General features: G+C 47.1%; 6 protein-coding genes across 6 annotated transcripts; 3 read left to right on the top strand and 3 right to left on the bottom strand.

Annotated features, from left to right (window-relative positions):
- Positions 1-82: 82 nt before the first annotated feature.
- GGS25DRAFT_179933 (proteasome A-type and B-type) lies at positions 83-1,558 on the top strand. The gene is made up of 5 exons (XM_049256614.1): positions 83-456; positions 511-530; positions 636-686; positions 739-1,341; positions 1,401-1,558. The coding sequence occupies exons 1-5, from the start codon at positions 413-415 to the stop codon at positions 1,517-1,519; spliced, it is 837 nt and encodes a 278-aa protein (XP_049118818.1). The 5' UTR covers positions 83-412; the 3' UTR covers positions 1,520-1,558.
- GGS25DRAFT_179996 (RCC1/BLIP-II) lies at positions 1,540-2,792 on the bottom strand. Its single transcript, XM_049256615.1, has 4 exons — positions 2,582-2,792; positions 2,377-2,490; positions 2,075-2,273; positions 1,540-2,021 (listed from the first exon to the last, which is right to left on the bottom strand). Exons 1-4 carry the CDS (start codon positions 2,736-2,738, stop codon positions 1,598-1,600), a joined length of 894 nt encoding a protein of 297 aa, XP_049118819.1. The 5' UTR covers positions 2,739-2,792; the 3' UTR covers positions 1,540-1,597.
- Positions 2,793-2,997: 205 nt separating this feature from the next.
- Positions 2,998-8,596, top strand: GGS25DRAFT_481205 (uncharacterized protein). The gene is made up of 7 exons (XM_049260156.1): positions 2,998-3,551; positions 3,610-3,638; positions 3,778-3,826; positions 3,883-4,135; positions 4,184-4,653; positions 4,749-6,717; positions 6,781-8,596. The coding sequence occupies exons 1-7, from the start codon at positions 3,144-3,146 to the stop codon at positions 8,076-8,078; spliced, it is 4,476 nt and encodes a 1,491-aa protein (XP_049118820.1). The 5' UTR covers positions 2,998-3,143; the 3' UTR covers positions 8,079-8,596.
- A 46-nt stretch (positions 8,597-8,642) lies between these two features.
- On the top strand, positions 8,643-12,023 carry GGS25DRAFT_481208 (Rgp1-domain-containing protein). The gene has a single exon (XM_049260157.1). The coding sequence runs from the start codon at positions 9,013-9,015 to the stop codon at positions 11,497-11,499; it is 2,487 nt and encodes an 828-aa protein (XP_049118821.1). The 5' UTR covers positions 8,643-9,012; the 3' UTR covers positions 11,500-12,023.
- A 302-nt stretch (positions 12,024-12,325) lies between these two features.
- Positions 12,326-16,646, bottom strand: GGS25DRAFT_481210 (WD domain-containing protein). Its single transcript, XM_049260158.1, has 2 exons — positions 16,294-16,646; positions 12,326-16,234 (listed from the first exon to the last, which is right to left on the bottom strand). Exon 2 carries the CDS (start codon positions 15,949-15,951, stop codon positions 12,925-12,927), a length of 3,027 nt encoding a protein of 1,008 aa, XP_049118822.1. The 5' UTR covers positions 15,952-16,234; positions 16,294-16,646; the 3' UTR covers positions 12,326-12,924.
- Positions 16,647-18,288: 1,642 nt separating this feature from the next.
- On the bottom strand, positions 18,289-19,712 carry GGS25DRAFT_481212 (uncharacterized protein). The gene has a single exon (XM_049260159.1). It carries the CDS (start codon positions 19,637-19,639, stop codon positions 18,620-18,622), a length of 1,020 nt encoding a protein of 339 aa, XP_049118823.1. The 5' UTR covers positions 19,640-19,712; the 3' UTR covers positions 18,289-18,619.
- Positions 19,713-20,095: the final 383 nt, after the last annotated feature.

Consider the following 20,095-nt stretch of genomic DNA (forward strand, 5'->3'; position numbering starts at 1 on the left):
CGGTGCCTTGTACATCCGTATCATTAGTCATCTCCACTAGAAAATGGAAATTCCAGGTTCCAATTCAGGTGCAAGTAACTAACTACACTAAAAAGCTCCAGTCTCTGTAAGGCCTGCTACCTAGTAATAGGTACCCAATAACTAGGTACTAGGTACAAGTACATAGTAGCTGAGCTCTGACGCGCAAACTCGCGGTGCCTAGCAAGAGCAACCCACCTGCAAGCACCACACCAGCACCCACACCAGCACCTTGCAACTGTTAACCGTAGCTCTCCACCACCAAACCACCAAACCAGCTTCGAGGTTTCATAGCCTCGCCATCTAATCCACCACAACCATATTCCCCAACGCCCGACTTAATAATTTCGAATAACCCTTCCACAATCTGGTCTCCTAATATTATTCTGCAATTATGGCTGACCGTTATTCGTTTTCCTTGACCACTTTCTCCCCCAGGTAAACTCCTCCATATATCCTATAACAACTCTACTAAGCTAAACACCTAGACAGTGGGAAACTAGTACAGATCGGTATGCGAAAGTCCTTGCCAGGCGCATATCTACGGGTGTAGCTTTTGTTGAATGATCCTCTACCAAGAAGATTTGTGACGGTGGCTAACAAACTGTTTCTACTAGAATATGCCTTGAACGCAGTTAACCAGGGTGTAACAGCCCTCGGTATCAAAGGTCAGTAAGTCATCTAGAACGCTGGTTCGTATGCCACCTAAACTTTTTTTAGCGACAAATGGCATCGTCCTAGCCACCGAGAAGAAGTCTTCCTCGCCCCTCGCCGACCCCTCCTCTCTGTCCAAGGTCAGCCTGATCACTCCCAACATCGGCATGGTCTATTCGGGTATGGGTCCCGATTACAGAGTCTTAGTGGACAGGGCACGAAAGGTCTCTCACACCGGCTACAAGAGAATCTATAACGAATATCCTCCCACCAGAATATTAGTCCAGGATGTCGCTCGAGTGATGCAGGAAGCTACCCAGTCCGGTGGTGTTCGACCGTACGGGGTTAGTCTGTTAATTGCCGGATGGGACGAGGGCATCATGCCCGATGAGGAGGCAGCTGTCGAGGGCGAGGGCGAGGGCGAGAAGAAACCATCAGGCAAAACGGGCGGGATTTTGAAGGGCGGTCCTATGCTTTATCAGGTCGACCCATCTGGAAGTTACTTCCCCTGGAAAGCGACCGCTATTGGAAAGAGTGCCACGACGGCCAAGACGTTTTTGGAGAAGCGATACACCGAAGGTCTAGAGCTAGAAGACGCCGTGCACATTGCACTCCTAACCCTCAAAGAGACTATCGAAGGCGAAATGAATGGAGAGACAGTCGAGATTGGTGAGCTTGCAACAATTCGCAACAAAAATACTCTTGGAGAGTCAGCTAACAATTTAAAGGCATCGTTGGCCCACCTGCTGATCACCTACTCGGTGTTGAAGGTGTCGAGGGTGCGACTGGCCCGCGATTCCGAAAATTGACTCCACAAGAGATCGAGGACTACTTGACGAATCTGTAAGCATCGTGGCTATTAGATTTTGTGGGGAGTTTGTGTGTATCATAGAACAGCATAGAGGACCCAATTGAGGCAGAATCGTCAAAGTATTTGATGCTTGGTCAATATAAATGAAGTACGCCATCCTGCTTCTACACCACAAACGACACGTCCCGCTCGCAAGCAAAGGGGTACCTTGGTCCACGATCTTGCTTCCTTGAGTGGGAGGCCTAACTGACCACTTGCGTTCTCGCCAATACTATATACATCCCCTTCGGAAGTGAGCACGATTATATGTGATTCTCCAACCCCACAATCTGTTATGTCCTTCTCTTCGACCACTAAGGGCACCGGACTACTTGATAGTCCCTCGAGTAGAGCTTGCCGCCCCGGGTGCCCACCCCAAACGTAGAGATCACATCCTTCTGTCAAAGCAAGAACTAGGTAACCAGCCGCGCTGATCTTTTTTATTTTACCGGTCGGTAAGTCTTCAAGCTCCTCCACGAGGCCAGGTCTTTCGGCTGGGCTATACATCTTTTATCAGTCCTGAATATTGTAGTAGAAGGTGGTGTAGCCTACCTCGAATGTGTTACCTCTCTTCCAAGGCAGGCAATATAGCGCTCATCTCCCCAAGACCAGACACTGCCATCATGTGATAACGCTACAAATCCGGTCTCAAATGCTGCCAGTTGGACAATGTGCCCCATGCCAGTAAAACGTTGCTGTTCGTCTTTGGATTTGGAAGGATACTGGAAGACGGTGTCTCGGCCGTCATACTCTAAGGCCCGGTATAAGTAATATGGCAGAAATCACGATCCTAGGTTGAAGTATATATATAAAAGAATTATAAAAATAAAAAATAAAAATAGAAAAAAACTTGCCAGCTACGATACCGTTCCCTGCAATCGCTGCCGTCGACGAGAGGAGTTTCTCCTGGATACATTCTAGATCATCTTCGACGAAGCCTGCATGTCGTATTCCAGAAGTGTTTTCGACTTGTTTCCCTTAGTATGAATTGGTTCGAGGCAGGGGGGGTGGTGACTACATAGTATTAGGTGTGTAGGTATGTAGATATGTATAACTAACCGAAGGTACATGATAACGAGGGATAGAGGCGTCCGATAAAGTCATCTTTCAAAATGGGTTGAAATGAATGAATGTCATCGGGCTCGTCAACTTCATTTTGATCTCTGTTAAATTGTAGTTGGCCCCAAGCATTGAAGCCGGTGGCGAGGAGCTCCATGGTTTGTCACTATATTCAATGTTCATACATAAGGAATTCAATGTTGGGACGACATCTGGAGGTTATGTATATGTATGTAGGTAGGTACTTGGCAGATGCATGTATACGTACTAGGTAGTACATACATAGTACATGTAATTCTATAGATTATACCTCGTATGTAATTAATAGGTGGTATTTACCTAGTACCTAGTACCTATTAGTACATATGTATGTATTCCCGAATTCATCTTCAATGTTATTCGCTAAATGAAATTCATGAATATGTAGGCAGGTTACTCTACATGCACACACACACAGCCATCCACGAATGTTATACGTCTACTACATGTATGTATAGGTGTAAACCTGACGTCTTTTCTTTTTCCCAATGTGTCTCCCAACGCATACATTGATCAGGCAGTGATGCCTATGAGTTTCCTGTTTGCCGACCTAAAAAAAACCTCTTGTTTCTATAGACTTCATCTTATATCCAAACAAGCCTGCAGCCATATCACCCAATACAGAGCAACCCTCCCATTCACCAGCACCCGCTTCCCTTTTTCAGCCATGACTCTTCCAAAATCTAAGCCCCGGATACCATCACCATCATCATCAGTAGATTCGATATCCGAGGACCCAAACTATGACAATAGCAACATCACCTACCTGTGCCATAAGGACTCTATCTCCCCAAAGATTGAGCTATCCGAGGCCCAGGTCGATGCCATTCTCATGGAACGCAATCTGAACCCAGACCCGATGGTTATACATGCTCGCGAGTACCAGCTTGAAATGTTTGAGGAAAGTCTCAAGCATAACATAATCGTTGCGGTAGGTCAATGCCGCCATGTTTGTGCCGTTCCCAGACTGAAACAACTCACTTCTGCAGATGGAAACTGGCACAGGTAAAACACAAGTGTAAGTTTTTTTTCTTTCAGCCTGCTAGCACTGCAGGTCTTAGAAGAAGTGAAAATTGCTTGCCCACACCGTTACGATCGAATATATCACTAGTTCTACCCCTATCTGTATTATTGATGTGGGCTCACCTCCTTTTTAGTGCTGTACTCAGAATTCAGGCCGAGCTTGAAAAATCCACCCCCGAGAAGGTGAGTGTAGTCAACGCATACTCACAAACTTGCTACTCATTGTTGACTCTCGACAGCTTATTTGGTTCTTAGCCCCTACCGTGGCTTTAGGCGAGCAGCAAACCAGGGTACTAACATCGCAGATTCCAGCCGTCCAGATCAAGTTTCTCAGTGGTGCGGATGGTCTAGATACTTGGTCGGACATTCGTATATGGAATGACTATTTGAGAAATGTTCGCGTTGTTGTCTCAACTTACCAGGTCCTTCTCGATGCAATATCGCATGCCTTTGTTCCTATTGATCGGCTCTCCTTGATAGTATTTGACGAAGGTGGGTAATCTATTTCGCACCCGAGATTATGAGAACTAATAAAAGCAGCGCACAACTGCGTCGGGAAACATCCCGGAAGCAAGATTATGGAGCGGTATTACAAGAACAAGAATGCCGGCCTTCCAATTCCATCAATACTCGGCTTAACAGCAAGCCCCATCATGAAATCGAAGATTGAAGCTCTAGAAATCATCGAGCAGACACTAGATGCCGTATGCAGGAGTCCGCGTATTCACCGCGAGGAGCTCCAGTCCATCGTGAAGCGGCCGACTGTCACTTACTCCCTCTATTCCGATACTAATAATACGTCCTTCACTAAAACCACGGTGAGTCTAATCGGCGTGTATGACAATCTAGACATATATGAGGATCCGCAAGTCATCTACTTGCAAGGAGAGAATAGTGAACGTAGTCGAATAGAGCTGAGGAAGGCTCTCGAGACTAGAAGCACGTTTGTCCAGAAACAGATGATGTCTTTCTTGAATAAGAGCATCGAGATCCAGCGACAACTTGGATCAGTAAGTCGTTCCATTCGTAACTTGGCTTCACTCACCTTTTTCCTCCTACACATTTTACAACCCTGACATTGGGCAGTCGCTAATACTATATATAGTGGGCTGTAGATTACTTCATTTCTACCGTCATCTCTCAGTTCCTCAAGTCGGTGAAGGAGAATGATGTGTTGTTCAGTGAATGGTGGAGGGACGATAAAAAATACCTTGCGAGCGCCTTAGAACAGGCAAAGATAACAGCACTGCCACCTTTTGAGGATGCCATCGCCAGCAATAGTATTTCCGACAAGTTTGCAGCCCTCGTGCGAGAGCTCTCACTTGCGGCTGACGAAAACGAAACCATTGGCATCATCTTCGTGAAGGAGATCGCGTCGGTTGTTGTCTTGTCACACATGCTCTCGATCCACCCGCTACTAAAGAAGCGGTTTCGTGTTGGCAGTATGGTTGGCGTAAATAATTACACAGGTCGAAAAAGGGATCTAAGTGGCCTCAACCGAACCAGTGGTTATCAAGATCTGCAGGACTTCCAAAATGGCAAAATCAACCTACTTGTAGCCACGAGTGTTCTAGAAGAAGGAATCGATGTTCCAGCCTGTAATATGGTCGTATGCTTCGACATGCCCAGTAATCTGAAGGCGTTCATTCAGAGGCGAGGAAGAGCACGGATGAGGGAATCCAAACTTGTTCTGCTGACGGATACTGCTACGTGTAAGGTTGATGAGTGGACAGCACTTGAAGAAGAAATGAAGAAGCGGTATGCCGAGGAGATCAGACGAGAGCAGGAACTATTCGAGCTCGAAGAGTCTGAACGACCGCAAGTTGAACCTCTTCTCGTGCCAGAGACGGGAGCTTGCCTTGACTTCGACCAAGCGAAAGCGCACCTGGAACACTTTTGCAAGGGTCTCTCGCTTCAGTCATACTCCGATACACGGCCGTACTATATATTCAAACGAACAAATGCATCCTCAGAAGACTTCCCACTGATAGCAGCAACGGTAGTCCTGCCCTTGTCGCTACCTAACCTCCGACGAGTAGAAAGCAGTAGAGTCTGGTACTCCGAGAAGAATGCTAGCAAGGATGCTGCTTTCCAAGCTTATATCGCCATCTACAAGGCTGGCCTTCTCAATGACAATTTATTGCCCCTGAAGGACGAATCTCTGCGGCAAGCCCAATTAAGAGACTCAGAGGTCTTGGTGCGTGGGCGATGGAGCCCCTGGCCACGAATCGCCCAAGCTTGGTGTCGCCCGGCGGAGGTTTACCAACGCCGAGTGCGTCTAATAGACCAACAGGACAATGTAACGTGCGAATTTGATGTCTCGATGCCGATTTTATTTCCACACTTGGAAGACTTTGAGGTTTTCCTAGCCGCAACAATATTCTGGAGAGTCGAAACGAGCGACGTAAAAATATTGCCTGCACATGATCTCCAAACTGATCAAAGTCAAGCATTAATAGATCTAGCGTACCGTCATCGTCGTGTAGAGCTCAAGGGTACTGCCATGCAACACACACTACATGTTCGATCACCCACCCAGGATATCCCATTCCAACGATTGGTTGGCCAAGACCCAATCGAAGTAGCTCGTCTTGACGATACAGCAGCCATACGCACAAGTGACGGGAATCTCTCCCTTTTCAAGAAATGGCTGCCCTGCTATGACCCATCGATACAGTTACCGTACACGCTGAGAGAGGAGCCGACTGAGGGTCCTTTTTTGATAGTTGAGAAATGGCCACGACGGAGGCCCTCGTGGGTAAAACCAGTCGAACGTACTTCTCAAAGATTACAGTCAGCCTGGCCTGTAAGTTTGTGCCGAATGGACGGCACCCATATTTCTAACATCTACTTTGGTGCTATCATCCCCGTCCTCATGCACAAGATAGAAGTCAGCTTGATTGTTACCGAGCTATGCAATACCTTATTGAAAGACGTTGGGTTTTCGGATATGTCTTTGGTTACTACTGCGATCAGCGCCCCAGCAGCCCTGGAGACGACACACTACCAAAGACTGGAGTTTCTTGGCGATATGATTCTCAAGACGATTACCACTGCCACTGTGACAGCTAATAGTATGTGGTTAAAATCTACAGCCTACGGTGGAGTGTATGCTAACTAATTACAAAATTACAAAGACCCGAACTTCCCAGAGGGATATCTTGACGCCATGAAGGCAAATATAGTATCCAACGCGAGACTTTATCGTTCTACGATCAAGACTGGTCTAGATAAATTCATTCTCTACGAATCATACATGTCCAAAAAGTGGAAACCACTTTATGTCCAAGATCTTCTAGAGGTAGATGCATGTGAAGGCAAGGAAAGGAAGATAAGTACAAAGGTTCTTGCAGATGTCGTTGAGGCCTTGATTGGCGCTGCGTACCTAGATGGAGGGATGCCTAAAGCTTTGGCATGCATCAAACTTTTCATCCCTGAAGTCAGATGGCATAGCCTAGAGTTTGCTTGCAGTGCTCTATTCAACCAGACACCGATGAGTGAAGTTCTTCCACCGGGCCTTGTTCCTCTCGAGGAGTTAATAGGTTATTCATTCCGTAACAAGAACTTGCTTATCGACGCAGCCACGCATTCTTCTTTTGGTTTCGTCAACTCGGCGGGTTCCTGCATGGAGCGTATGGAGTTCCTCGGGGATGCTATCCTCGACAACATTATCACCTCATTTATTTGGGCACACAAGCGAGAAATGTCCCAAGGAGAGATGCATCTCTTTCGCGTCGCCTCCGTCAACGCGGACCTACTCGGTTTCATAGGAATGGAATGGTCCATCCCCGAGGAGGTCACAGAGATCTCCCAAGACGGGTTGGTTACCATGGTGACTAAGAAGAAGATTCCGTTTTGGAAGTTCATGCGTCATATGTCGCAGGAACTGCGCATAGCACAGAATGTGGCAGAGGAGAAGCACATGCTGGAGAGAGATGCCATACTGGACGTCATCGGCCACGGGAAGACGTACCCGTGGACGCAGCTCGCGCACCTCCATATCCCCAAGTTTTTCTCCGACTTTTTCGAGAGCGTGCTCGGCGCCGTGTGGGTGGACTCCTCGGGATGCATGGACACGTGCGCGCGGGTCGTCGAGAGGGCAGGCATTCTCCCGTACCTGCAACGCATGCTCGTCGAAAACGTTGACACGCTGCACCCCAAGAACCGGCTCGGGCAGCACGCCGCATTCAAGAGCCAATCGGTCGAGTACCAGTCCGAGATCCGTGATGATACCGCCGACGGGTCCGGCAAGAAGGAGTTGGTCTGCAGAGTGCTAGTCGCCGACGAGGTCATCGTCGAGGTCGGCGGGGGCGTCAGTCGAGAGGAGGTTCTGACGAGGGCTGCGGATGCGGCCTATAAGATTATTATTGAGAGAGAAAGGGGAAACGAGGTGGAGGCTATGAATGATGATGATGATGATGTGATGAATGGATAATAATAGATTCTAGATAGTGTTTTGAGCTTTTGTATAGGTAAGCAAACCTGCCTTTGTCTACCTAGGTACCTAGACATAAAGAGCTTGGATAGGTGCCTACCTACCTAAGTTAATACAAATCTTCTAGATTTCTCACAGCTTGTTGATATAGGCACTCTACATATCTTCACTAAGACTACCTATGTAGTTTACCCCTTTTTCAATTTCCTAGCTACATTGTGCTCTATGTATCGTAACATATGAGTACTAAGGTAAGTATCCAAGGCATTTTATTTCGTGACTATTGCATCATCATAGCTATTACTTATACAAAAAATCCCTAATGGTACTCAGACGGATAAAGGAGTGGGTGAGGTTCTGGGTTAGGGTTATTCGATATGATGGACCAGAGGTGCTAATTCGGGAAATAGATTTCCCTCGAGCCGATCTGCAAGGATACCCTGGGTAGGTACATAGTCTACATAGTACATAGTTAGTACTACATAGGTACTTAGTGTAACTGCTGATCTAAAACCTGCATGGGTTTAAAGCTATATAATGTATTACCGCATTATTGTTATATGTATCCATTCCCTGGCGACGTTCGGACGTGATAACGAACAGTTGACAATTCAACATTTTGAACCTTCAATTTTATTAATTCGGTAAACTGTCTCGCGCCATTACATAGTACGAATTGTACGAATTGGCTTTCAATTCCACCAAAATAATCCCACCATTTCTATCATTTCTACCTTTTCTACCTAGAAACTACACAGGTACACAGGCACACAGGCACACAGGCCTCGCACGATAAAAAGAAACCAACAAGAAACCAACAAGAAATCAACGCCTGTAGTAGGGCAGCTCATCCATCGACTTCCAAGTAGCCTGACGACGACGACGATGCGGCCACATACATGAGTACTCTCCTTCAACTCGAAGGAGTGCCATCATGCCGACTGAAGGAGTATCAAGCAACATCCGAGTCTTTATATCTTGGGATGACCAAACTGTCTTTGCTGGCGAGGATATCAAGTGTCACATAACCTTCAAAAATATCGCCCCCAGTACCAATCCCACGAGACCTCCTTCGAACCACTCTCACCATCCACAGGCCTCGTTAAACGAACGATCGAGGCAGCCTTCTCCTCTGCTGAGTCCCAGGGCTAAGCCGAACAATGGACTGACCCCTCCGTCCTCCGCCCGAGGGCACCGCTCTACCTTGTCTCTAACTGTCCCCTCGAGCAGCTCGCGCTTGAGGGGCCCGCCGCAACAATGGACTCCCCCACAGCCATCGCCACAGCCATCTGGACATACCCATAAGCGCTCCCTGTCTATAGTGTCAATAGGATCAGCTGCAACTATTGAAGAACAGTCTCTTGTGAATCCACCTCCGCCAAGATCTCAACGACCTCCTCGCGGCCATGGAAGGTCCGCTAGTTTGCAGATATCCCCGAGGGGCGGTTTAATAGCTGGTCCACAATCAGCCGCCCTGCCACGGCGCCCGTTTGGATCGGAAAGCTCTGCTGGGTTTAACCACTCCTTCCCTCCATCTAACGGCTTCTCTCGTCCCCCAGGCGCCTCGGCCCCAAACACACCTGGCTATTTTAGCACCAACTCCCCAAGAAAGAGCCCGGGGCCCATGCCAGACTTCAAATTCCCCATGCTTCCCTCACCACAACCCACCGACACCACTTCAAACTTGCCCCAGGGCCAACCGGTCGATTACTTGACCGCCCCCATCTCAAAAGTTGAAGGGATACACCTCCCAGTACGACCAAGGGACTCGATACCGACCATTACCGAACAGCCAGCCCCCGCAGCACGAATATTATCTACGACAAGCATTGCTGGTGGGACTCCTAGGAGCAGTGGTGAGTTTTATTCGCTGAGTAACAACTCGTCCGAGACGTTAGCATCAGAATACGTTACGCAGCCGTTACAAGGCGGGCGGAGGCCACCCCATTTACGGCGGGGCTCCAACTTAACCACCATTAATCACGCACGGTTGCCAGAGTCATTAATGATGGGCTACGCTCAAGTCCAAGGCTCGTTCACTCTCGATGGGTCGCTTATAAACCTAGGCCCCTTCGAGGCAGTTAAACGGAAGGCCGTGCTTGGGGGGCAAGGAGGTGGCGTTATTGGCGTCGAGAATTCAAGGAGAAGTAGCGGACTCTTAACCAGTTTCGGCTGGGGAGGCCTCGGTAGTTCTATTGGAGAACTTCTTGGTGGTGGGGAGCTTAGCAGTATCAAGCAGTTGCGAGGTGTTGCAAGCACCAAGTCTATTCCCTTATTATCAACACCGCAGTCTATATTATTTGTGGACTTACAACTCGCTCCTGGCGAGAGTCGAACCTATGAGTATTCGTTTAAGCTACCAAAGGGGCTGCCTCCAACCCATCGGGGCAAGGCTATGAAAATCTCGTATAGCTTGGTGATTGGCACCCAGCGGCCGGGCGGGACAAAGGAACAACAAGTACGATCAGTCGAGATCCCATTTCGAGTCTTAGGAAGTGTCAACAACCATGGCGAGATTCTTGGCCACGACCTGCTGTCACCTTACATTATTCTTCGCGACCTTGCCAAGGTGCAGTCCCTTGAGACATTATCTGCCTCTATTCCTTTGAAGAAACGCACGCCTGACCGACGGGAATCCACATACAATGGGTTCCTCGGGTACGTTGAGGAACTTCTTGATCGGCCTCGGCAGGGCATGGGACTTTTGTCCCCAACCGCTACCGCTCCGCAATCCCGTCGTACCTCTACTTATGAAGAGTCTACTTCGGCAAAAGATGCCATCGATCTCGCAATTATTCGATCAAATCTCTCGTCCGAGTCTGGACAAAGCAGTAACCGTTTCGAGATAGCTCGGAATGGCCGCCGTGTTGGGGTCGTCATGCTGGCGCGTCCCGCCTACAGACTGGGTGAGTCGGTGAGTATGGCTATTGACTTTACCGGAGCTGAGATTCCCTGCTACGCTATTCATGCTGCCCTAGAGACGGCCGAGCGCGTCGAGCCAACTCTGGCCCTCCGTAGCGAGGCCAGCATCCATCGCGTCACCCGCAAGGTGTATGGCAGCTCGAGTGAGGCTACGCTTTTCACACGTCGTGTTGTATTCAACCCCACCATCCCCATCGTCGCCACCCCTGAGTTCGTCACTAGCGGCATTAGCCTCGAGTGGAAGATTCGCATCGAATTCGTTGTGCCCTCGTCCACAGACTCCTCCATTGCCGATTTTCCACGTTCGGGAGATGCCCATCCCTTGCTCGAGGAAATTTCACGCGATGAGAGGGGCGGGCTAGTACTAGTCGCTGCCGAGACCCTGGATTGCGAGAGCTTCGAAGTTGCTGTCCCGCTAAGGGTTTATGGCGCCGTGTGCAACGGCCTCGAGAAACTAGAACGCGATGATCGGCGGCTCTCTGAGGGGCTTGTTGTATAATTATCTATCTCTATCTACCTACCCATCTTTTTTGGTATTTACAGAACATCCAGACAAACAAATTAACCAACTGACATGAAGACAAATGGAAAAGCATGGAGATGACAACTCAATTGTATGGTTAGTTAGTACGGGCGAGAAATTGATGAGAGGAAGAGAGAGAGAAGTAAAGTGAGTGGTTGTACGAGTTATCAAAGGAACATGTCCCAGCAAGCGAGGCGGGGGGTTCTTTTTTTCAACAGAATAAGTGAAGCGAACAATATATGATTAGCGATGTGAAGGATAGAGGGAAGAAAGGGATACCTACTAAGGAGGTTAAAGGGAGGAAGGGGAAGGGGTATGTAAATGAAAAGGGGGTGGTGGATGGGTGGGGTGGAGAAGAGCAACCAAAGCGTTTCTAGGAGTTGTCTGGAATAGATTAGTGGCCTATGAACCCGTAACCTATCTAGGTACCCTAGCAGGTTAGGTTTACTCAGGTCAGGTCAGGTTCAAGGTATCCGATGAAAAAAGAAAAGAAGGGAGGGAGGGGAAGGGGGAAAAGGGGGTGGGGGGGTATTCGATATGGAAAATGGGGATCTTTATCTTGAACTCATAGAGATAATCGAATAGGGGCTCGCTCTTATACTGTCGATGGAGACTGGCTTGTTTGGTATGCACCTACTCGTGCTGCTGCTACTGCTGCTGCTACTACTACTGCCATCATGTATTACTGTATTTATTATCTATCTTGTATGTATGTAGGAATATTGACCGGGGTGGTAATGGTGTTGGGAATGAAGAGTACCTGAGGTACGTATTTATTTATCAATTTCAACTACATAGGTGTGTATGTATGTTGAAGTCGTCACAATTCACTTTTATAAAATAGACTTGAAAAAACCCCCGTTTGATAATGACACGGAATTACCCACTGTGTCGCGCAGAATGAATTGATGCGTCCTAACGAAAAAAAAAAACAACAAAGTAGCTTCGTCACTAAGAAAATATAAACGATAATGACAAGTTACCATACCATGGCCCCGGTTTCCTTCCCTCCCTCCCTTCTACTACACAGCACAGCAGTACAGCAGCACAGCACAGCGTGTTTTCACCCACCCCACCAACTCCTGTTATTTTCTCCTGCCAAGTCCGGTGGTATCATGTTGAGTTAGCCAACAAATGGGACTCAGTAAACGGATAGAAAAACCTCCCCCTTCTCCCCGAAATGCTATGACGCCGTTGTCCAACCATCTGTTTCCTAGACGATTACCCCCTTTCCGATAAAAGTGTATGAATGACCCCTAAACGCCTAGAGTCACGGACGTCTGTGTTACCTTCCCCCTTTCCCTTCCATCTCCTTGTAACCCATGAAAATTGGAGCATGCTTAATGGTGCGTGTTTGTGATATACACATAACTAATACACATTATGGGGTAAATGTATGCTTTATGAAGAGTCGTTGTTAGAGCCAGCTCCTGACGACTCACGTCGCTTTCTAGGAGAGTCCGGCTCAGGGTCTGAAGTGGACCGGTAACTTAACCGTAGTTTTTCGTCCAGCATAGCTACTAAGCGCTCCGAATATTGATCGAGAAGACCAGTCAACATCATATCACTCATAGCCTTGCTCCGTGTAGCCCTGTCGCCTAATGCAATTGCGGTAAGACGAAGTTCTTGGTCTAATTCAGCCAAGACCTCTTGGCTGACGGGATCCGAGGAGGTCAGTTTCTTCCGATAGGTTCGAAGCGTACGACAAGCCTGCTCGGTGGCCATATTTAAAGACCCATACCCTCTCAAGTTACTGTTGCTCTTAGTTTTTGCCGAGTTGAGGGCCGGTAGAGACGGACGCCTCTTTACTTTTCCTTTAGGGCTGGTTGGTGGACTGCCAGAACGACTATCCGATGGTCTCCTGGTTGGAGTATCCTCAGTAATTGTCGGCGAAGGGCTAGTTTGTAATGTAGGGACAGGTGGTGTTCTGACAGATGACGTAGACGCCAAATTGTACGCGGATCTCTTCTTAGCAAGTGTCCTCGGAGGCGATCGTCGTCCGGTCGAAAAAGGTGAAGTTCGTTGGAACTCGGCAAGCTCAGCTTTGGATAGCACGCGTCGAAGCGTAGCTCGAGAGACAGTGGAACCGTCCTTGACTGGAGATGGTTCACGACTGTTGAAGCCCCATGCCGAATCCTGCATATCCATCTCCCAAATCATGATAGTGCCATCTGACCCGACACTTACAACCCTTCGCTTGCTACTTTCATCTTCGATCAAAGCTACGCCATTGATAGCTTCGGTATGACCCCATTCACGGTCTAAGAAAGACCCCGTTTGGCCGTCATAGATCCGGATGGACTTATCCGTATTCGAAATGCCTAGGAGCAACGCAGGCTCCTTATCGGTTGCTGCTCGAGCAGTAAGGGAATCTAGGACGACGGACTCTGTCCCGCTCTCGTCAGTACATTTGAATGAATTGGCCAGTTTCCCACTTTCCAAGTCAAATATACAAAGGGATCTATCTAGTAGCGACACAAATAGGAACTTTCCGTCCGCGTCCACTGCCATTGATGCCGGCGAAGATTTTAAGGGAAAGCTTTTTGAAGGAATAGCCGCCATGGCGTCCGGTTCGCCCTCTTTTGTTACTAGGTCATGAACTTGTAATGTTCTGTCCATGGAACAGGTTATTACTTTATCTGCCGACGGAACGAGGACTTGCACCACCCTTGCGGCAAACTCAAGGGTTTGGAAGTGCTCAAATTCTCCGGTGGCTGTCTTGTGGAAAAGTTGTGCCGTACGGTCACGACCGCATGTCGCAATGACGAACCTAGTCTTGTTCTCGAAGGTGGTAATGAATTGACAGTCGGAGGCATGTGCTTTCATAGAAGATACACATTGAAGCGTTGAGAAGTCAATGATCTTAACAATTCCCAACTTATCTCCCGTCACAAAAAAGTTGCCACCCTCTGTAGCTTGTACTAGAGTCAATTGATTGACTAGATTGGGCTCGTCTTCGGTGGAGGCATCTTCAAGTGGTACCTGGAATGAGCATTTGATGTTGCCGTCAACGTCCCACAATATAACTTGTCCTGTTCCCGACCAACTGTAAAAGTCAGCACCTGGTGCGTTAGGACGACTCAGTGCTTCGACACCGAGAATCGAATCTTGGTGTCCAGGGATAGGGATGGGACTAGAGCTCAAGTCCAGTTTTTCCGGGGCATCGTCACATCTCCAAATGTGAATAGAACGCTTGGCATCAACTGTCACCATGTTCTCTTCAAGAAAGCCCATAGCAAAGAAACCCGCAAAAGAGCCCACGTTCGTGCATAAGGAATCCAAGTTGCAGCTTAGAAGGGATGCCAAGTCGAGGGTAGCTAGGTTTCCCGATTTACCCCCCAGATAAACAACATTTCCACGAATCGCCACGCAGGTTGTTGCAAATCCACTTTCGAGGACGTTTGTCAACTTCATCTGCTTGCCCGTGTCGTCGAATAAACATACATCCCCCGTCTCAGAGCAGATGATAGCTTTTGTGTCGTCGATGGCGGCGGCGCATGAGAATGTTGCTTCTATCATGTTGCCAAGCAAAACGTTTCGACCCGGCAACGTCTTCTGATGTGGTTGCAAGTTCGAGCTCGAATCACCGATGAGTTTCTGTTTCATTGGAGACGTTGTTTGTCCCTCCTCGACCCTCCATACTTTGATATGACGCACGCCTAGGGTGATCAAATTATTGCCCACCCATATCATACCGCGAATATAAGATGTGCATCTGTTTTGCTGAAACAGCTTTGCAGCACCAGTCTTCGTGTCTATCCTCCATATGTAAATAAAACCGTCATTCGCAGATCCGAGGGAGGCAAGATACTTGGAATCGGGCGACCATGCGACGGCTTTTACCCCAAATCCATGCTCACTAATAGAGACAAGTGGAGTATCTGACGAGTCATCTTCGAGATTGTAGATGAGAACCCGGGGAGCGTAGCCAGTTTCACCAACAGCGAGAAACCTCCCCTCTTTGCTGAGAGCTAAACACGTCGCGGCCTTGATACGTTCTCGGCTCGTCCACGTTTTCGATGACGTGGAAGAGTCAGCCCAATCATGGGTGCCATAGTTTGATTCCCGCAACGATACTCTATTTCGACTATCGTTCGCTTTCGGGGTCGGCGTCGGCGTCGAGGGTGAGTAAGGAGCTGATGGAGTATTGTAGACAGGGAGAGCGGTTGGGCGCGCGCGGTAGAAACGCTGAGTATATTCAGACCCGTCAACATCCACCACCACAACAGCTCCGCCGGCAATATATGCAAAAGAAGAGTTCACGACATCGAAACCGGTAGGTGAGGTACAGGTGGTACCGACGACCCTTTTTAAAGACAGGCGAGGCTCTATAGAACCTCTGCCGCGGTAAGGTGACCGAATAGGATGCGGAACATATGGCGAGTTCGATGGGGTTAATTTTAACCGATTCGAAGGAGTAGAGGCCATTTTATTGCCATTGGTTTTTGCAAACTAGTTCCTTTAAAGACCGAGGAGATTCTGAACTAGTAACCAGTCTGTCTTCAAGTAATATTGATAGTGCTGGATTTATTTTTGTATAGGTGAGGTGTCATGGGTAGCGTGCTCGGGGGTAAGAAAGTAAGAAGGTGTGGACTACTAGTTGACAACCAAGAAACAAAACTAGCGAAAACAATAGATGGTGTTTTTTTTGTCTGGTGATATGAGAAGGTAAGTAGGATGTATAAAGGAAGATAGCTGAAAATTTCAAATGCTAGAAGTACATATGTTAATCGGAAGCTACGTAGCGAGTCATTGTCCTCGATGACTTACAGTGACGTGAAAGAAATAGGTACTATTAATACTAGGCAGAGGAAGTTTATAATAGGGTAATAGTAAAAAAGGAAAGATGAGGAGAAAGATAAAGCCAGTGAAGAAAAAATCCGAGAAGGAAGAAAAAAAAAAGGCTATTAGGACCAACAATTCACACCTCGTTTAAGAAGAGGGTGGTCTTAAGGGCAAGTAGGTTGGTATCTAGTGAAGAATAATAATAGTCATTGAAGCAATTCCGTCTTTACAGAACGGCCAGAGCTCTTGCAAAGTTGCAATTGGAAAATACAAAAAAGAGGTGTGAAGAAGGTGAGATTTTGGGCCTCGAGTTGTAGGGTAAGGTGTCTAGCATGTACGTACCTACAAAGTTGGAAGTAGTTACCTAGTACTAGGTACTAGGTAGGCAAAGACTCAAAGTACATAGGCAAAGTACAGCATTTGGACCCAACCCCCCAAAGTCTCGGACCTCTAAGATAGAAGAAACTTCTTCGAAAGTGGATGTATTGGCATGTACATACTACATACTACATAGTATTGCTTTGTTTCCTCTCTAGCAAGAGCTTAACAAGAGACAGCTGGACAGCTGGACTGGGGGTAGTTAACGGGGTGAACCGAAAAACTAAAATGATTGGCCTGTTCCTGAATTTCTGCGGATCAAGTTAGCTCTTTCTGGCGTGATGGGTTCTCTAAAAGGTCGCTTACCCTGGTCCAGCTAGGACACACCCTAGCTCATATGCAAGCTCTGGAGGTTGTCGGTTTACAAGGACGTCACATTGGTTCTCTAATTCAAAGCTACTGTTGTGTTACCGATCTTACCTAGGGTATGTAGTTACTTTCTATCTTCTTTTTCTTCTGAAAGCGCATCAGCCTGGGAAGAAACATTTTTGAACATTATAAAAATCCCAATTGAATGTAATGGATCGATCTACTCTCATACAGGTCCTGTGGGTAGTACCTAGATAGAGATACCGTACCTTACATACAACAAAGTCTTACCATCGACAACGCCAATTACACCCAAGCAAACTGCATTCGGCAATGCAGCCACGCACGGTTACATATCCACTCCAACCGATGAGCAAGACCCGACAGGGAACCCCTGAAGCCCACTCCCTGAGCGTTGTTACGCAAAACTTGTCTAAATTTTTCTTATGAGCTGTCAAGATATGAGCTCCAGCGCTTCAATGTTGCTCGATCATCACTTCAATTCAAGTCGCACGTACATAGTACGTGCATGCCGACCTATATGATATATATCAGATTTGTAAAGTCTATTCAAGCAATACAATTGTTTAGTTCAGCATATCATGTTGAAGTCAGAAAGGCCACGTAGATAGGTAACTAAGACATAGTTACATGGATAAAATATGCGGTTCAAAAGTACATACCTACATAATGTAGACTATGTAGTTACATATACATACATGTAGTAGTTAATGCTATCATGCACAGCATCCACAAAGTTCATCAAGAGATTTAAATTGACGCTTCATTATCAATATTTTACAAACGTCTCGTTGCTTTGAAGGGCTCCTTTGAAAGGTTACAGTAGTATCGTCCCCCTTATCACACTACTACTACAAGAGCAGCGATGCATTGAACTGAAGTTTACATTTACCCTGATCTCATCACTATATCATGTTGCAATTAACATAGCTCATCGCCGATAATGTAACACAAAGGTTAATAACATGTAAGTTAAATCAGCGTTCTTCATTATGTGTCAAGGTTGAAAGATGGCCAAGTTTTCATTACACTACCTACGTCGTCGATATGTATCACATATAGTTATCCCAGCATACATATAGGGTATTACTAGTATATATCTATATATATCATAGTATATACCAAGGAGTGACGAATTCGATACGAAGATTGAAAGGCTAAATACCGGCGAGACGGCAAGGCCGTACTACCCTGTGACTTACATGTTACAATAACTTTTATACTACAGGGATGGATCATGGGTTGCACTACCAGCGCAAAAAGCACACAATATTTTAATATTTTTTGTTCGTCTTCCAAGATTTGCCTAATGGGAGGATTTTAAAGATCTAGTACTCAAATGGAATTGATAGATAATTAGAAAGTTCCCGATCACCAAGGTTCATAAGGTTTAGGACCAGCTCATTCTCGGAGATTACGTGAAGCAAAGTCACCCATAACGTTGTAGATCTGAACCAAGACTCGCCATGTAAGACACAAGGGGTATACACAAGGGGTATTGATGATGACAATTATATTCATCGAAAAAAGGGACAAGGTTAAGCATGCTAGTCCTCAGATTCATGGGAGATATGCTTAGGTATTCTTCATTTGCGTTATACAACTACGACCAGCTATTCCCAAACTCTTGCGACTCTTGCGACTCTGGCGACTCTGGCGACTCTCGATCTCGACGACGCTTCGGTGGTTGCGTTCTAGGACCCCTTGGCTCGTTCCAAATAGGATCTCTCACAATGCCCTCACGACGCCACCTCTTTGGGGGCTTCGTACCCAAAGCCGCCATCTGACTCCAGACGTCCTTCCCGCGATTGAACCAGCGCGTCTGGCGATTGGTCTCCTCTTCGGGGTTGGGCCGCCATTTGCTCTTGAGGATGCGGCGGATGACTTCCGGTGAGACCTCAAACTTACTCGCTAGTACCCACGTTGGGTACTGTTCGGGGAACTGTTCATGCAGCGCCCGTATCCCGTCGAGCGCGTCTGGTGAAAGCCTCTTCCGCGAGTGCCAGCCTTCCGGGAATTTTTTCTTGAGTGCCTCTTTTTGTATCTGCCATGGCTCTCTCTCCTCGCGTCGTGGACCCCTCTCTCGATATTTGTCTTCCTTGATGATCTTTAGCCGTTTTAGTTTGCTGGCACCAAGAGAAGCTGCCGCCGAGTCAGATTTTGGCTTGCGGTAACGAGGGGATTCAACATCTTCGTCCGGAGAAGATCCTCCAGTTGACGACGTGTCTATGTATGAGATGAGACTGTCTATTGACTCGGGCGAAAAATCGAGGATTGCACCTTGGCGTTTAGCTTGGTCTAGGTTGCTTGTAGAAGCATCAAGCGGCGCTGCGCCAAAAAGGTCGGCAGTAGCATTGTGTGACGACTCATGACTCGTAGCTTCTGATAGTGGTGTATCACTCCTGTTGCGAGAATATGATCCCCTCAAGCCTTGACGAGGAAATCGTGCGGCTGCAGTAGCACTGTATGGCCTCGAAAAGGCGGGTTCTGACGGAAAACTTGCAGTGGGAATTCGCGATAAGATTCGACGAGTAGTCGTGACAGGTAGCTGAGATATTCCGAGTCCTGTAAGACTTTGTACGAAGGTCCTCAAGGAATCTAACTTGCAAGAACAATTTCTCATATTCCTGTGTTGGGCTATCTAACGACAGCGTGAAAGGTTACAAGTATGAAGTGGGATGAACAAAATTTTCCAAGATTTAAAAAAAGAAAAAAAAAAGTTACATACAATAACTAGTTGGTTCTTATCTACTTATCTACAAGGGTATAAATAGTTATGTGCATATCATGTAATTGCATGGGCCTATATGCAATTGTGAAGGAGATTTTGTACATATATCTTGCCAAGGTTATGTGGGGAATGGGTGGTTGTGGGGAAAAGTTAGCAGAATAATGCTAGGCTCCTCATCAACGACGTCAACTCATCCGCATTCACATCCGATGTACCCCTATCCTAGGGTACATATTACATAGAAGGTAGATTGATGAAACTTTATTTTAATGAATAATGAATAATCAACATGGAGCCGATGTACTTACCAAGGTTTGTATTTTATATTTTATGCATAATAGGTATTAA

Source organism: Hypoxylon fragiforme (assembly GCF_022984875.1).
Source record: "Hypoxylon fragiforme strain CBS 206.31 chromosome Unknown GGS25scaffold_3, whole genome shotgun sequence".
Lineage (NCBI taxonomy): Eukaryota > Fungi > Ascomycota > Sordariomycetes > Xylariales > Hypoxylaceae > Hypoxylon > Hypoxylon fragiforme.

Coding starts and splice junctions, on each gene's coding strand:
- GGS25DRAFT_481208 (XM_049260157.1), top strand. CDS start 9,013: ATGCCGACTGAAGGAGTATCAAGCAACATCCGAGTCTTTATATCTTGG.
- GGS25DRAFT_481205 (XM_049260156.1), top strand. CDS start 3,144: ATGCCTATGAGTTTCCTGTTTGCCGACCTAAAAAAAACCTCTTGTTTC. Junction 3,827..3,882: donor AAAAATCCACCCCCGAGAAG/GTGAGTGTAGTC, acceptor GACTCTCGACAG/CTTATTTGGTTCTTAGCCCC. Junction 4,654..4,748: donor TCCAGCGACAACTTGGATCA/GTAAGTCGTTCC, acceptor TACTATATATAG/TGGGCTGTAGATTACTTCAT.
- GGS25DRAFT_179996 (XM_049256615.1), bottom strand. CDS start 2,738: ATGGAGCTCCTCGCCACCGGCTTCAATGCTTGGGGCCAACTACAATTT. Junction 2,491..2,581: donor CTCGTTATCATGTACCTTCG/GTTAGTTATACA, acceptor AAGGGAAACAAG/TCGAAAACACTTCTGGAATA. Junction 2,274..2,376: donor AGGGAACGGTATCGTAGCTG/GCAAGTTTTTTT, acceptor ACCGGGCCTTAG/AGTATGACGGCCGAGACACC.
- GGS25DRAFT_179933 (XM_049256614.1), top strand. CDS start 413: ATGGCTGACCGTTATTCGTTTTCCTTGACCACTTTCTCCCCCAG. Junction 531..635: donor TGGGAAACTAGTACAGATCG/GTATGCGAAAGT, acceptor TGTTTCTACTAG/AATATGCCTTGAACGCAGTT. Junction 687..738: donor AACAGCCCTCGGTATCAAAG/GTCAGTAAGTCA, acceptor AACTTTTTTTAG/CGACAAATGGCATCGTCCTA.
- GGS25DRAFT_481212 (XM_049260159.1), bottom strand. CDS start 19,639: ATGAGAAATTGTTCTTGCAAGTTAGATTCCTTGAGGACCTTCGTACAA.
- GGS25DRAFT_481210 (XM_049260158.1), bottom strand. CDS start 15,951: ATGGCCTCTACTCCTTCGAATCGGTTAAAATTAACCCCATCGAACTCG.